The sequence below is a fragment of the Otolemur garnettii genome, unplaced genomic scaffold (genome assembly GCF_000181295.1).
Source record: "Otolemur garnettii isolate 467f Iridium unplaced genomic scaffold, OtoGar3 scaffold00160, whole genome shotgun sequence".
In the NCBI taxonomy this organism is placed as follows: Eukaryota; Metazoa; Chordata; class Mammalia; order Primates; family Galagidae; genus Otolemur; species Otolemur garnettii.
Window position 1 is genome coordinate 271,040 of NW_003852555.1, and position 15,052 is coordinate 286,091.

Below are 15,052 nucleotides of genomic sequence, written 5' to 3' on the forward strand. Positions count from 1 at the left end.
AAGAGGCAAATGGTCAGGGATGCCTTATGGTGTGAGAAAAATGGAAAATTGGCTGTTAAAGCTTCCTTTCCTAAAGTCATTTTATGTTTTCTATTCCTCTACCTAAATAATACACTTGAGTTTTGTTTAAAAATTGAATACAGGCTGGGCGCAGTGGCTCATACCTGTAATCCAACACTCTGGGAGGCTGAGGCAGGTGAATCACTTGAGCTCAGAATTTCAAGACCAACCTGAGCAAAAGTGAGACCCCATCTCAACTAAAAATAGAAAAACTAGCTAGGCATAGTGACTCACGCCTGTAATCCCAGCACTTTGGGAGGCTGAGACAAGAGGATTGATTACTTAAGGCCAGGAGCTTGAGGTTATAGTGAGCTATGATCACACCACTGTACTCCAGCCTGGGCAACAGAGTGAACACTATCTCTAAAATAAGTAAATAAAAATGAAACTATTATAATAAAATTCCAATTTCTTGACAATCAAGTATATATATTTATTGAAAGAATGCAAATGAATATATTTATTTTCTGAGAAAATATTTACATTATGGTTCATTTAAAAATCATAAACGTGTAATATAGGGTTAATACCTGCATTACTTGAATCAGTTCCTGGCATTTCCTCTCAAAAACACTGAGTGCTTGTGCAATATTAAAATAAGGTAAAGCTGGGATTGCTTTATCTGTTCCGTTCTAAGTGAACGATCTTATACCTAAAACACATGATGTTTCAATTGGCAAAATTGAAACCACATTTTCCTCTTAACTTAACCTGTTTCCCATGTAAATACCATGTCAAGTGGCGTTTGATTATTTTAATGATTGGGGCCTTTATGGGTGATAGGAAGTTTCCAAATAAAGCTTTCAACAGAGATTCTCAGTAGAAGTAGAACAGGAATGCTGTTTCAGCTAAAATTACTTAAATAAACACTATTTCATTCCTCGCTTAAATAAAATAGGTTTTCTTGTTGTGAATAATGTACTAATCTTTAATGTAACTGAATTTATGTCATCGTTGATTTTGTAACTGTGCTTTAACAATTAACTGAAAAGGATCAAGATTTGTGATGTCAAATTATTATTCTCCCCTGTGGTATTTACGGGACAGATCCTAAATGCCTGTACTTCCAAATATTGATTTCCATAGTGCTTTGAGATATTATTCTATTCTATGCATTTTTCCTATAATCATGATCTTATAAGATCCTGGTATTTCAAAAATTAGAAAACAAGGAATATGATCATCTGAACAAGTAAATGAAAACCAGCTTACAACCCTTAAACTGGTAAGAAAAAGCAGTAAAATATTAAAAAATTGTCACATCCCACTGAAAACCAATGAGGGTGTGACGAAGTATGTCTCATCTCCACGTTCCCATTCTGGGATCAGGGCTAATTATTTCTCTAGATTGAGAAGGAAAACTCTTTTAAGGCAGCTTAGGAGTAGTTTGCCATTTAGTGGATCATTATTCAGTCTTCGTAGGTAGGACTTCTGGAGTGAATGACCAGAAAAAGTAAAGGGGGAGAGGGAAAGGAAAAGGGTGTTGGGGACGCCCGTTGTTGGTGTCCCCCCCACCTCGGTGGGTGTTAGTCCCTGAAAAGTTTGCCAGGTGGCTGGGCTAACCATAAACCACCACAGAAACCCCTCTCAAGTGAAGAGCCCTGCTGGACCCTAGGGCTGGGGACCCCAGGTGCTATGGTTTGAATGTTTTTGCCGCCTCCACTATTCATATTGAAACTTAATTCTCCTCCATATTCAGATGTTGCCAATATGTGATAGTATGAAAATGAATCTTAAAGAGGTGATGAGGCCACGAGTACTCTTTCCTCGTTAATGGAATTAAGGCCCTTAAAAGAAGGCTTCATGGGTGGCTCAAGGAGTAGGGCGCCAGCCCCATATATAGGGGGTGGCAGGTTCAACCCCAGCCCCAGTTGAAACTGCAAAAAAAAAAAAAAAAAAAAGGGCTCCCTGCAGCGTGCAGCTAGCTTGCCAGTCTGCTGTGTGAGGTTGTGGCAAGAAGGCCCTCACCAGAAAAATGCCAGTGCCTCAATTTTGGACTGCCCAGCCTCCAGAATTGGGAGAAAATTCTGTTCTTTATAAATTACCCAATCTGTGGTATTCTGTTACAGCAGCATAAACAGAACACATTAGGATTGATCTGTCTGCAAGCACTAGGACAGAGTGGGCATAATTTATGTTGTAGGCAGTACCTACAGTCATGATGAGAAAGACCAGCCTGTCACTGAAACACGGGTATTGCTGAGCTTCTGATTATTTCCAGAGTTCTCACTCTGACAGAAAAGATATTCCTCTATTTGTTTAAGTGACTGGAGTCCTATTTCCTTTGTAGTGACACATGATCCTCATTGATCAGAATTAAAGTAAACATAGGGTAATAACTGGCACATTAACTCATGAGTGGAAGAATTAGGTTATTTGGAAATATCTCTAATGAATAAGTGGTGAAAGTGATAAAAAAAAAAATGATGATGTCACAAAATATCTGTTCTGGGCTCCTTTGCCAGAGACAGCATCCTGAGCTAGATTAATGATTACATAAATCCAGTCACAGATTTATGACTAAATCCAGCTAAAGTAACCTCAACCAGTGGGGAATTTATCCTAGGGATACATGTGTGTGGGAACCCAGGGGAAACTCACAGCCAGGTCTCAGGGAGGAAGCACAGGGGCTACCTGTTCTAGGGGACTTCCTAACCTAGGGGTGAATGTTCTCTCCTCCAGACACAAAAATCATTCCTAAGTCATTTTTCACAGGTGTTTCAGAATTCTATAGGGAAAGTCAAAGGAACTTCTCAACCAAATTATTTTTATTTATTTATTTATTTTTGGTGTCTCTCCACATAGTGCTTTTTCTTTCTTTTAAACGTCATGTGAATATCTGAATACAAACAATCAGGTTCCACCATTTGCATTTCTTAGGCAAAGTCCAAGTTGCCCTTGAGCCCTTCACCCCAGAGGTGTGTCACGTACCCCAACATTGCACCTGCTAGGTGAGAGCTTACTAAAATCCCTCCTCCTCTCTTCTCCCCTTTCCTTCCTCCCCTTCCCCCCGCTTGAATCTAATTATATTTTCCCCCCTGCGTGGGCATCTAGCAGTTTTCCCCAGCAGGGGATATGTTGTGTAAGCTTTCCTGGGAAATAGAAAGTTGTAGCATTGAGGGTTGTGACTCACCAGTGAACTCTAACCTTGCGGCCTTGTTTATAAGACGGGCTGTGAAGTGGAATGACAATGGCTTTGGGATAACTCATCTGATACACAGAAGGAGGAGAGAATTTGGGAGAACAGCGACCAGAAGCTCACGTTCAGACGCAGCCCCAGCTGTGGGTGTGTGCAAACTCCCAGGGCTCCAGAGTCAGCCCAGGGAGTCTTGGTGAGCATGTCAGGAGATAGAGGCACATTGATTCCCACACACAGCGGCCACGCAGCCTGCCTCACGGGCCGGCGCTGCTGTTTTTGATTTCCTTCCCAGGAATTTTCCTCCGAAACAGCTTTGGGTGGAGAGAGCGTTACTCACAAAAGGTGTTGATGTCTGTAATAAATGGTAATGATGATCAATTTAAGGGTTAGCCAGGCTCCGGGAGGCATCGGCCTCCTGGAGGGGAATAAAACGCAGGCACAACTTGAAGACTGTTGGAGGGTGAGTGGGTGATGGGGCTAAAAGTTTCCTCCCGGATACAGGGAGCCCGTCGCTCCTATGCCAATCTCTCTTGGCCCCAAAGCTCCCTTCCAGGGCGCTTGTATTCTTCATTGTGTGTGAAGCAGTCACCTGGACGCATGGCTTCAGTGACTGCCCTCGTGATACTACCCACCCCGTGGCTTGGAAGTCTATCCCCAAACTATTGCTCCAACTTACAGTAAACCCCAGTGAAAACAGTGGACACTCTGTGCAAGTCTGTCACATCATAGGAGGTAATAAGCACAGGCTCCTATTTGTATTTTTTTTAATTTAAATACTAAAACATGGGCCTCTGTACTATTCTCTCCTAAATTTTTTAGTCATAATACATCACCATTAGACACTCCATGGCTATACATCACACTCCATGCTGAGAAGAAATTACTACACTGTTCTTACACATTTTAGGCTCAAACTTATTTACAGATACTTGTAGAGAAAAAAATGGTTAGCTTAGCAGGAAGAAAAAGTGCACCAAATTCCATCATCTCCACAAGGAAACATACCTCTCATGATGCATTTCCAGACCGATTTTTCAAAATCCAGCAATAGTCTCTATTGCTTATACCTTGTTTATGGTCCTTTTTATTCATCAACTGTTTCTTTAGACAAGTAATATCGGACATCTAACATCTGGAAAGTTTTTTAATGGTAAAGCAAGATCCACTGGCTTAAATAGAAGAGGAGCTCTTATTACATCAATGGTTAGTTCAATAATTATGTATTAATGTGACCAGTAAGTAACAATACAATACTTATGGGAATACTTCTGAAGAGTTTAGATGATCCACGAAATATATTTTTTGTCCTGTGTTTTCCTTTTCTGTATTTTTTCTTCCATTGTTCCACCTGTAGCTTTTCTAAACACTGGACTGATATATATTTTTTTCCTCTCTGAAGTTACATGTATCATGTCCTGTGAACCTCCACTAACTTCACTAACTTCTAAAAATTCTTCTTAGATCACTGATTCTTTCTTTTCTCCTTGGATCTTTTTCTCCCTCCTAGACCCAAGCAATTCAGCCCCCATCTACTTTCATTAAGAAGATTCCTTTGGGAATGTTTGCCAATCAATATGTTCTGGTTTTATTAATGAAAGCCTCTAGAATCCCCAGTTTCGACAGGGCTAGGATTCCCTGTTCCATGAAATGGTTTTCAAATATCGAATTAAGGAAAAGGTAGGGGCAAGGACACTTCCCAGCAGAGCTGCATAAAGGCCACAGACCTAAATGCCCTGGAACTGAAGCAGCCTGGTGAGGAACTGTGGAGCGTGGGGACTGTCTGTCAGACCCTCAGGCTCAGCCCCTGCTCAGTGTTGACTTCCCCGGGATGCTCCCATGTAGAAATGTCGGCTCCATTAGGCCAGATCTTTTACCCACATTTTCAGAGAAACCAAATATCCTTATTTTATGTTACATCCCTCAATCTTAAAGTGGCAATTAGGTCAAACATTTTTAACTCTTTGCAGACTAAAAAGAATATATCTATGGGCCAGAAGTGCCCTGTGAGCTTAAAGTCTTTACAAAGAGCTGTTGGTATAGAGCTATTTTAGTGGAGTCGAAGTATCTAAAAGGTGAGAAAATATGGTTTGTGAAATTCCTTTGAAGACTTGTTTGTTAAACTGTCTGACTCCCCAAGGGTTTTGTTTGTTTGTTTTGATTCTTTTTTTGTTTTGTTTTGTTTTCTGGCTACCCTTTGGATTTCCATATGCTACAGGTCTCTAGCGTGAGCACACTAATGGTTTCCTTAACCAGTTTTCCACCACTGCAAAAGTCAGGATGACAATTACACGGTCACACCTGTGTGACATTCCTGACTCTTGAGCACTCTGTGATTTGGATACTCAATATAGAGTGAAAATTATAGCTTTGCTGTAACAATCCACTTTCCCAGGGCCATACGCAGCATTGCATGCCTTAACAACATGGCACAGCCTTGCCGAGGGCTCTACTTAGATGTGTAGAGGGAATGTCTTCCATTTTTTGTTTTCGTAGTTTTCCTAATACCCTAGATAGTTGTGTCCACCAATGACAGTTAGATTGGATGAAAGTGAAGGAACAATATATTCCCTCAAAGCCGTGCTTCAGGCTAAGTGATTGTTGTGAAAGGTTTTCATTTTTTTACCTTTCAGAGGCTTCTCTTGCATTTTTAAACTACACTGGCTCCAGTCCCCAGTGGCTCTCACGTGGCCCTGTCTACTCCCTTAGGACTGTGGGCACCACCGGTCTGGGTCTGCCCAGTAGAGAATGTGCAGAACCAGTGAGAGTGAGCCAGACCAACTCCTCTCACCACCCTCAGAATCTTTGGTCTTTGGTTAGGATCACTTCACTTTGGCTCCCTGTTTGGCAGTGGTGGCCTTATGGGACAGCAGGAGAAGAGTGTCACATAAAACTTAGGAAAACATAAACATACTTAAAACGGTAAATGTCCCCTTATTATTTTGTTCAGTTAGTGGCAAATGGAAAAGCAGAACTTTCTAGGTCTGGGAACATGCTGATGCTGTAAAAATTACAAAAATGTATTTTCAGTGGTCTGGATGAGTGGAGGTTCAATATTAAGGTAAGCATCTCACCATTCGCTAGGGTGCTTTGAAAAGAATTAATTTGCATTGGTGTTAATATTCATTAGAATAAGTATAACATGCAGCTTGAATATCGTCAATCTGTGTTACTTGTACTCTGAGGGTTATGATATACCAGATTGAATGATTAAAACTTAGAAACTTAGAAGAGTCCCCTATGGAGTTGAAGCTCTCCAGGAAATAGGCACAGATAGGCTGGTGATGTTATCTGGTGAGGGAGGACCAGTTAGTCTGGGTTTACAAGTATTGGGAAAGTTGTAATTCAACTGGATTCAGCTATTGCTATAGGAGAGAACTGCTGATGTAGGGGTGATGACGTGTTACCAGATCAGTCCCTCTTCCTCCCCCAATTTTGCATTCTCCTTCTAGCCTTCTAGCATCCCTGTTGGCAAAGCATCACGCAGAGACAGCTGTGTGGCTGCAGGGCAGAAACGGGCTGTGCAGAGTCTCGGTGCCAGCAGCATAAAGCTGATTAGAGAAGGGAAGGTTGAGAGTACAGAGACAATAAGTTAAAAACAGCACAACACTGATATCTCATCGCTCATAGAAAAAATAGTTTTTTATTTTCTGTAAGAAAAATATCATTACATTTTTTAAAATAAAATCTCTAGGAAAGAAAGTGATGTGAACCAACTTCTCAGGAACCCTTGGTTCAATATACAGTGAGTGGACCACCCAGGGGAATGTGACAAACTGGTCAACATTCAGAGGTGGTCAACATAAGGAACTAGGCCTGCTGTATTGATATGTATATGTGGTGCATGTCTGTTCTATCAAAATTAGGTCAACATAAGGAGGTGGTCTCTGTAGGGAGGTGGTCAATTAGGGAGGTTCTACTTACTGTGTAGTTTTTTGAAATTTTTTAAGTTTTGGTTTTTTAGCAATGGGGTCTTGCTCTATTGCCCAGGCTGGAGTGCAGTGGCATGATGATAGCTCAGTGTAGCCTCAAACTCCTGGGAAAAAGTTATTCTCCTGCTTCAGCCTCCTGAGTATCTTGAATTACAGGTTCACAGCACCATGCCTGGCTAATTTTTAATTTTTTTGGTAGAGACCGTGTCTCACTATGTTGCCCAGGATGGCCTTGAACTTCTAACCTCAAAGTCCTGGGATTACAGGCCTCAAGTTTTTATTTTTTATTTTCGGAGAAAAGTATATATTTAATAAGTCAATTTTCCCCCCAAAACACATACTCCTTCATATAAAATTTCTCTAATCAAAAATAAAAGATCCTGAACCTTGAAAATCACTGATTTGTGCTTAATCAATGACCACTATTAAAATTTAGATAATTTCAATTAAGATTAGGTTTTCAATGTTGAGTCAGAGACCCTTAAAAAGCAGCTAAATCACAAATAAATGTTTATTTCTCTTGCATAAATAAAAGTCCAAAGAAGGCACTCCAAAGCTCATATGGTGGCTCTGACATTACCAGGGAACCAAATTCATTCAAGTCTCTGCTCTGTCATCTCAAGTGCCATGAGGAGATAATCTGTTCTAACATGGCTGCTAGAGCTCCAGCCATCACATTTATGTTCTAAGCATCAGTATGAAAGAAAGGAAGAGGAAGAGATTGTGATCCTCTTTCTTTTTAAAGAGAATTGTGATCCTCTTTCTTGTAAGTTCCACATAATATTTCCCCTAGCTACAAATGAGCTTGTAGATTTTAACTGGGAAATCATGTGCCCGCTAAAAACTGGGACTCTGTTTAAGGGGGTTGAGCAGAATGGAAACTATAGAGAATTAACTGTCTCTACCAGACTCTGGAGGATTTTACCTCATTAGTCATAAGCCTTAATGTGAACTCCTTTTTGAAGTGAGATGTTATAGGTGATAAAGACTGGAGAATATATGAGGAAACCAGACTGAAGAGAGTCCATGGCACGGAATGAGGTGGATGAAGTTATCTTAAAGACAAGTGTCCTCTATTTTAGAATTTTACTCTCAGCCAACATCAGCCCCAACTCCATCTTCCTTATTTATATTTTTGTCCATTTAAAGAATGTGAGCTCTATATTAAAGGGAAGGGGTCATGTCATATGCCATTTATATTTTGTTTCAAAGGACTAAATTATCATTTAAAAGATTGAATCAAATTTTTGGTTGTGTTCTTTCTCATGTGTTTTAGAGAAAGACCTTCTAAAGCCAAGAGGGGTTCTGGATTTTGATGGTTATTACATTCATCTTTGTGAGTTTATCTCTCCCTTCCCATGAACCCCCAAAGGAATGGAAAACTAGTATCATACTGATACAATGTGATGCCTTCCAAGACATTCCTTACATGTCCTATGTGCAAATATGGTCAAAATGAATAATTCAGGCCAACTGAGTGAACATTTCTCCAGAGATGCTTCGGGTGAAACTGTCTGGCTTTGTAAAGCAATTCTCTTTATAAACTAGTGACACTGCTTTACAATGCGTCTGGGTGACAGGCCAATTAAGTGATTTAAGAATATGTATTTAGTATTTCCCAGCATTTTTGATTTTAGAACTCACCACAGGGCAGAGCGGCTGACCATGCCATGCCATGGCACGTTGCCTTAGCAGAATCGCTGGCAGAAACATCATACATTTCTCTGTCAGACGCCTCAGCCCCCAAAAATGTCCCTAACTTCCAGCTACCTCATCTTTCATACTTTGATACCTTTACTGATACAAGCAAATAATGTCAAGAACACATTGGAAGAGGAAAGGGGTGGTAGAGAAAAGGAAACGGTGATGACGCCAGTAAGAATTTCATGTGCACTGAAGACCCCTCCCTAATCACCGGTGACCTGGCTGCAGGATGAACCCTGGCGGCCTCTGTGTGGCCTTCACTTTTACCCTGAGCTCACCGTAGAGACAGACTAGACACTTCTTTCACAGCTGACCTACCCCAAGCCCCCCCCCCATCCCTATCCCTGATTCTGTCTTTCTCAAGATGATAGTGAAATTGGGAAAAAGGATTTGTAGTGAACGTCACTCAGGAAAAGACCTCCATCTAGAAAACCACTTACATATAGCAAAATGGAACAGTTGCTGTCGCTTAAAGAAAAACATCGCCTTCGGTTGATAATCCCTCTTTCCTGCTTTTCTCATCTCGGACATTTCTGCTCTGTGTCTTGTCCCCCCACCTTCCCTTTTGCCCCCTCCTTCTCCTAAAGGGGAGCATAAAGCCTGGGGGACCCTAGTTACCGTCCCATGAGGCAGATGAATAGTACATTAAAACAGGCATGACAACTAAAGGGAAGAAGCTCGGCGGTGGAATTCAGGCCGAATGAATAATGGAAAGAGACGTGTATCGGAGCCAAAGAGAACTGGAATGGGTTTGCACTTCTGTCGTTTAGAAACTGACTGTCTTGGGCAAGTTACTTCTCTTTTCTGAGTCACATTTTTCTTTGTTTATAAAATTAAAACAGGAACACCTGCTTCATATTCATTTAAAAATTCACTAAAATTATATTTACAAAAATTAGGGCAATATCTGGCATATAATTAGCATTCAAGGTTTTTCACTTCTCTTACCTTATCAGGAGGGAGATGGAGGAGTTGTCAGGGCAAAACGTGGGTTTTCTCCATATTCTCCTCTGCTGGGAACAGAATCGATAATGTCTGTGGGTGAATGTGTGTGTGTGTGTGCATGTATATGTACATGTATATGTGAAAAAGGGCTATTAGGGGAAGGAATTTATTTGATTGCATTAATTTCTGAAACATGTCTTCTTAAATAGTAGTGTTAGTGTGCAACTTCTTGGTATCAAGGAAAATGAAAAACTAACTGTCCTTGGTGAACCAGAAATCCAAGCCAATGAAGCAGAGTAGCTTGGGGGCTATTTTGCCTGTGGGCCGATACCAACCTAATGAAATATTTTTACCCTATGACTGTGTTCCTAGACCTACTTTCTCTTTTGGATGGTGCTGACCAAAGGATAAATTTTTCTAAGCTTCATTTTCTGTGCTGGCCACTCTGGGGCCAACACATACTTTTGCCACATGTGTTAATATTACTGTCTTAGGATCTGTCAAAATGAAGAATAACTTCCTTGTCCATGCCAGACCTGATCTGATACTCTAAAGTGCAGAGATTCAGACCACAGGACAGGAACTGGGCACAGGTCTTCCCGTGTCTTTGCCCCTCGTCACACACAATGCCCGTGTTCTGCGTTACCAGCACTGCCCTCCTTGCTCTGCCTGAACTCCAGTGTTCGCGTGGTAGGCGGGGACCAGCCTCACATCAGCTAGGGGCTGCTCCTTGCCCGACTGGAAATGGATGCTCTGGAGTCTCTAACTCTGGGTTATCCTTCAGGGAATGAATAAAGTCCTGAGGGTCCTGAAATTAATCATTATTTGGAGCTAGATTATAGACCTGGGGTATATGGTATTTACTTATGACTTTCCCCAAGATAAAAACACAGGCTTGTGTCCATAATGGGATCTTACCAGCCCTCTCTTCTGGTTTGTTTGGGAAATCCAGTGGTCTTAATTTTATTTTTTAAAAAAATTGGGGGTATATAAGTATAGGGTGTCCATAATGTTCATGTGCAATTTAAAATACTTGTAAATTTTAAATTATACACCCTGTATGTGTGTATATACATATATAAATATATATACGACAAGAAAATAAGTATGATACCTGAAATGAGAGCACTAAGTCATGTCTGAGCATATTTATCCCAGACAAGATTTGCAAACGTCCACAGGTATAGGCCTCGGTTACATTCCTTGCTTGAGAATTGTGACCATACTTAATATCCCTTTTCCATAATAAAGAAAAGTGGACTCGTAGAGGATCACAAGTTTATACTCCTCTGAGCATTTTTCTGATCATCCTCATAATATTAACCACTGAATTAAATTACTACTTTTGCAGAGTTTCTTGGTTTCAGGTCCAGGGACACTCATGAAGGGTGAGAGACAACTATATCTCAATGAAAATGTATATTACAACTAAGCATATTAGAGAAATTATTTCAATAACATTGGTATTAGTGTAGTAATAACAATTTTTATTTTTTGCTGTAAAAAACATCATTCTGAGAAGACATCCACAGGCTTCCCAGAACTGTCTAAGGGATCCATGGAGTACGTGTTGAGAATCCCTGAGGTAGTGGAAGTTTCTGGGGTGGGCGGGGTTCAGGGGAGTCTGTTCATGTGACCTGCTGATTTCATTCATTTTCACAGTTTCTGGTTCCCCATGGATGGTCTCGCCACCTGGCCTCAGCCTCTGTTGGTTTCTGCCATTCGTGTCCATGTTGTAACGGTCCGTTTCTCTTTGGAGAGAATATTCCTTTCAGGGTGGTAACGCCACAGTTCGTGATGGGGGAAGTTCTTCATATTTATTTCAAAGTTTATTGATCAAATCCTATGGTTCTGGTTCCTAGGTTAAAAAGATGATACGAGATCAAAAAATAAAAATAAAACCCCACTGCTCTTTATGCCGTTTATCAGAGTGCAGGGCGAGGGTGTGGGAGTGTGTGTTTATACATAAAAACTTCTCGGTTTGCGTCTCCCTCCTCCTCCCACAGATCTTGGAGACATCTGAGGTTCAATGGGGACTTTCCAACATTCCAGGCTGCCGCCCTGCAGTGAAGCTCTGAGTCACGGACTTTGGGACTAAGGTACTGGCAGCGATGTAAACCCCAGGACAGGCAACCTCAGTAACCTTCCCTCTCAGCAGAAGCCCCAAGTGAGTCCGACCTGGCCTGGAACAGGCCCTAGAGAAAGACTTGTTCATGGAAAGGGGAACGGCGAAAAGGGGTTCCAACAAATTGCAGCAAACTTTTCAGGGTTCTAAAGAACCCACCTTCCTCATCAACCACGCTGTCCTGTCTCACCACTCCCACTCCAGCCTTTTGCCAGAAACGGAGCGCTCCAGTCCCAGAGAAAAATCAGACAGCAGCGCTCAGAAAAGCAGACCTGGGACTGTGATCGTGTCCAGACGGTCGGGGAGGAGGACGATGCCCGGCGGCCAGCTCGGCCCGCCCGAGATCCCACCGCGCAGGCCGCGGTTCCGGGTGTGCTACATCTGCGGCCGAGAGTTTGGGTCCCAGTCGCTGGCCATCCACGAGCCCCAGTGCTTGGAGAAGTGGAGAATTGAAAACAGCAGGCTGCCCAAGCACCTGAGGCGGCCCGAACCCTCCAAACCCCAGGCGGTGGGCGGCGGGCCCTGGGGTCTGCAGGCGGCTAACCAGGCGGCCTTTCAGAGCGCCCAGGCGCAGCTTCTGCCCTGCGAGTCCTGCGGCCGCACGTTCTTGCCCGACCGTCTCCTGGTTCACCAGAGGAGCTGCAGGCCCAGGGGTGAGGAGCCCCGAGCCCCAGACCCCGACAGGTCTGACAGTCTCACTGCCCTCAAGAGAGCTCCCAGTGGAGTGTCAGCCCGACCCAGGACTCTTATCTGCTACATTTGCGGTAGGGAATTTGGCACCCTGTCCCTTCCTATTCATGAGCCCAAATGCCTGGAAAAGTGGAAAATAGAAAATGACCAGCTCCCCAGGGAGCTCCGCCGGCCACTCCCGCAGAAGCCCCAGCCGCTTCCAGGCGGACAGCAGAGCCGCGAGGGCATCAGCGAAGCCCAGCTGGTGCCCTGCCCCAACTGTGGCCGCACCTTTGCCCCAGACCGCCTCCTGGTCCACCAGAGAAGTTGTAAAGCTCAACCTCGTGGGCTACAGGAGCAGAATTTAGGGAGTACAGGTGGGCTAAAGGAGCCCGCTAATCCCAAGCAGCAAAGGACCATGGCAGCGCCCCATAGAACCGATAAGGTAACTCGTGCCACGTGAGATGCAGGAGGCGGACCTGGGGTGCATCCTGCCTCCAGGGAGTGAGAGAAAACTGTCCCCACAATGCGTCCCCTCCTTCCCTAGGAGCTTTTCTTTCAGTGCCTTATTTCTGCCTCAAAGCAGCCTGTCCAGGTCAACCTCCTGTTGGATTCTAGGAGCTAAAATAGACATAAGAACATCCTTGCCTGATGGGCTCTTGTTTCCTCAGTTCTGCTGCCTGAAAGAGAGATGGACTTCTTTTTTCTCTGATCCTTGGTACCAGCAATCCCTGGGAGACACTGTAATTTGAAAATGAGTCAGTAATGCTGTGTCTACATTACAGAGATATAATTCCCATTCCAACAGCCAATATTTATTGCTGGTTTATTTTAGTCATCTACCTTAGGAATTCGTTTTTGGCAATGCTGGGTCATGCTGAGTTTATCTTACTAAAATAGAATCTGTGTCAAAAACCCCAAATGACTTTAGCAACAATTAAACACTGGAGCACTTGCAGAAATGCACATGCTCTGTACATACAGCATGTTTTCTGTTGACACTTACATGATTGTAGCAAGTGGAGATTAGCCCCCGCCTGGTCACTGAAGCAAATAGAGTTGGTGTTCCCGGGGAGGTGCTTGATCCCACTGCTGCTCTGTGTCCTGTGTGTGGGTTGAACATAGGGCCCTTCCCTCCCACTTCAGACATCAATAAGCATGATCTTAGGGGTCCCAACTCGTATGATGAAGAGTTAGGCTTTCACCTGAAGCTTCATCAATCAGCATTGGGGAGGGATGTTCAAGACGGTGGCTGCCTGCAAGAGAGAGCCTAGATCAGGTTCTTTATCCTGCCATTAAGCCAGGTACTAGATGCTCAGTCTTGTGCCAACCTTACAAAATATCAATTCATGAGACATCGGAAATAGTAAAAGTCTTTCCTCTACGTGACTTACTACCTGAAACATTCAGCTTGCATGGATTCTTTAAGTGAACTCTTAGGAAAACAGAGATGACACAGCATTTGTAGAAGATTAAACAGAGGGACTGGCGGGGAAGGGTGCATCCTTTATTTTTAATCCACTTTTTCTTACTTTTTAATTTTATTGCTTTGGAAACTGTTTAGGTCTTTCCCCTAAGTTCCATGTTTAAAGTAAAATACTTATGGTCATACTGGCTTAGCAGATTCCAAGACAATGATTCTGAAGCCCAAGAGTCAGAATGACAGATGCTGGGCAAGTTTTCAATGAACATTGTGAAAAAGCTGCTAGTTTCTCTGCCATGTGAAAAGCCGAACCCTTCAGTGTGGCATGGTCTTCAAGCTGGTCTCATAAACACGATCTGTTTTTCCCATCTTCTTCTGACTGCTGCTTTTCTTCCAGAATGTGTGGGGTCTGGATTCAGAGAGCAAAAGAATGTGTGTCTCAGGGCCGCCAATCGGAATCTCTGCTAGCATTCTAACTCGCAGCCCTATTTCTCGATCGTATGCATTTACTTCAAACATTCTCGTTACAGATCTAGAGATAGGGAAGAGTGTGGTCAGGATTCTTGCGCTTGTTGTTGTAACACATACTTTGTGCTCCAGAGTGGAGCCAACAGGCTGAGCACAGCGTGTCCTCAGTCACGACTGCTGAAAGAGGCTGGCCTGGGCACACAGCTTCCCGAGGAGACACCTTCCTGACTCACCCAGCAGTCTGGAGGGGAGGATGTCAGGAGAAGCCAGCAGGGGCCCCTCAGAGACTTGTGCATCTAGGTAAGAGTAGGGGAGGCCATCTAGTGGACACAGCTGTGTCAGGGCACACCCAACCCTGCTCTCAGGTCTGAGAACACACTTGTCTGTGGGAAACCGGCCTCACCACTGTCAGATGTGTGCTGGCCTCTTGGGGGACCACACAGGTTTCAGTGGAGGGCATAGCAGAGTCATCCAGCATAGGGTCCCGTTAGCTGCCAGACTTACCACTGGCGTGGGTTAATGAAAACGCAGGAACTCCTTGGCTTCAGGGAGGCAGAGCAATGGCCCTTATCCCTCCCCTTCTGCAGAAA

General features: G+C 43.3%; 1 protein-coding gene across 1 annotated transcript; it reads left to right on the forward strand.

Annotated features, from left to right (window-relative positions):
• The first annotated feature begins 11,990 nt into the window (after window positions 1-11,990).
• ZNF474 (zinc finger protein 474) lies at window positions 11,991-13,034 on the forward strand. The gene has a single exon (XM_012811490.1). It carries the CDS (start codon window positions 11,991-11,993, stop codon window positions 13,032-13,034), a length of 1,044 nt encoding a protein of 347 aa, XP_012666944.1.
• Window positions 13,035-15,052: the final 2,018 nt, after the last annotated feature.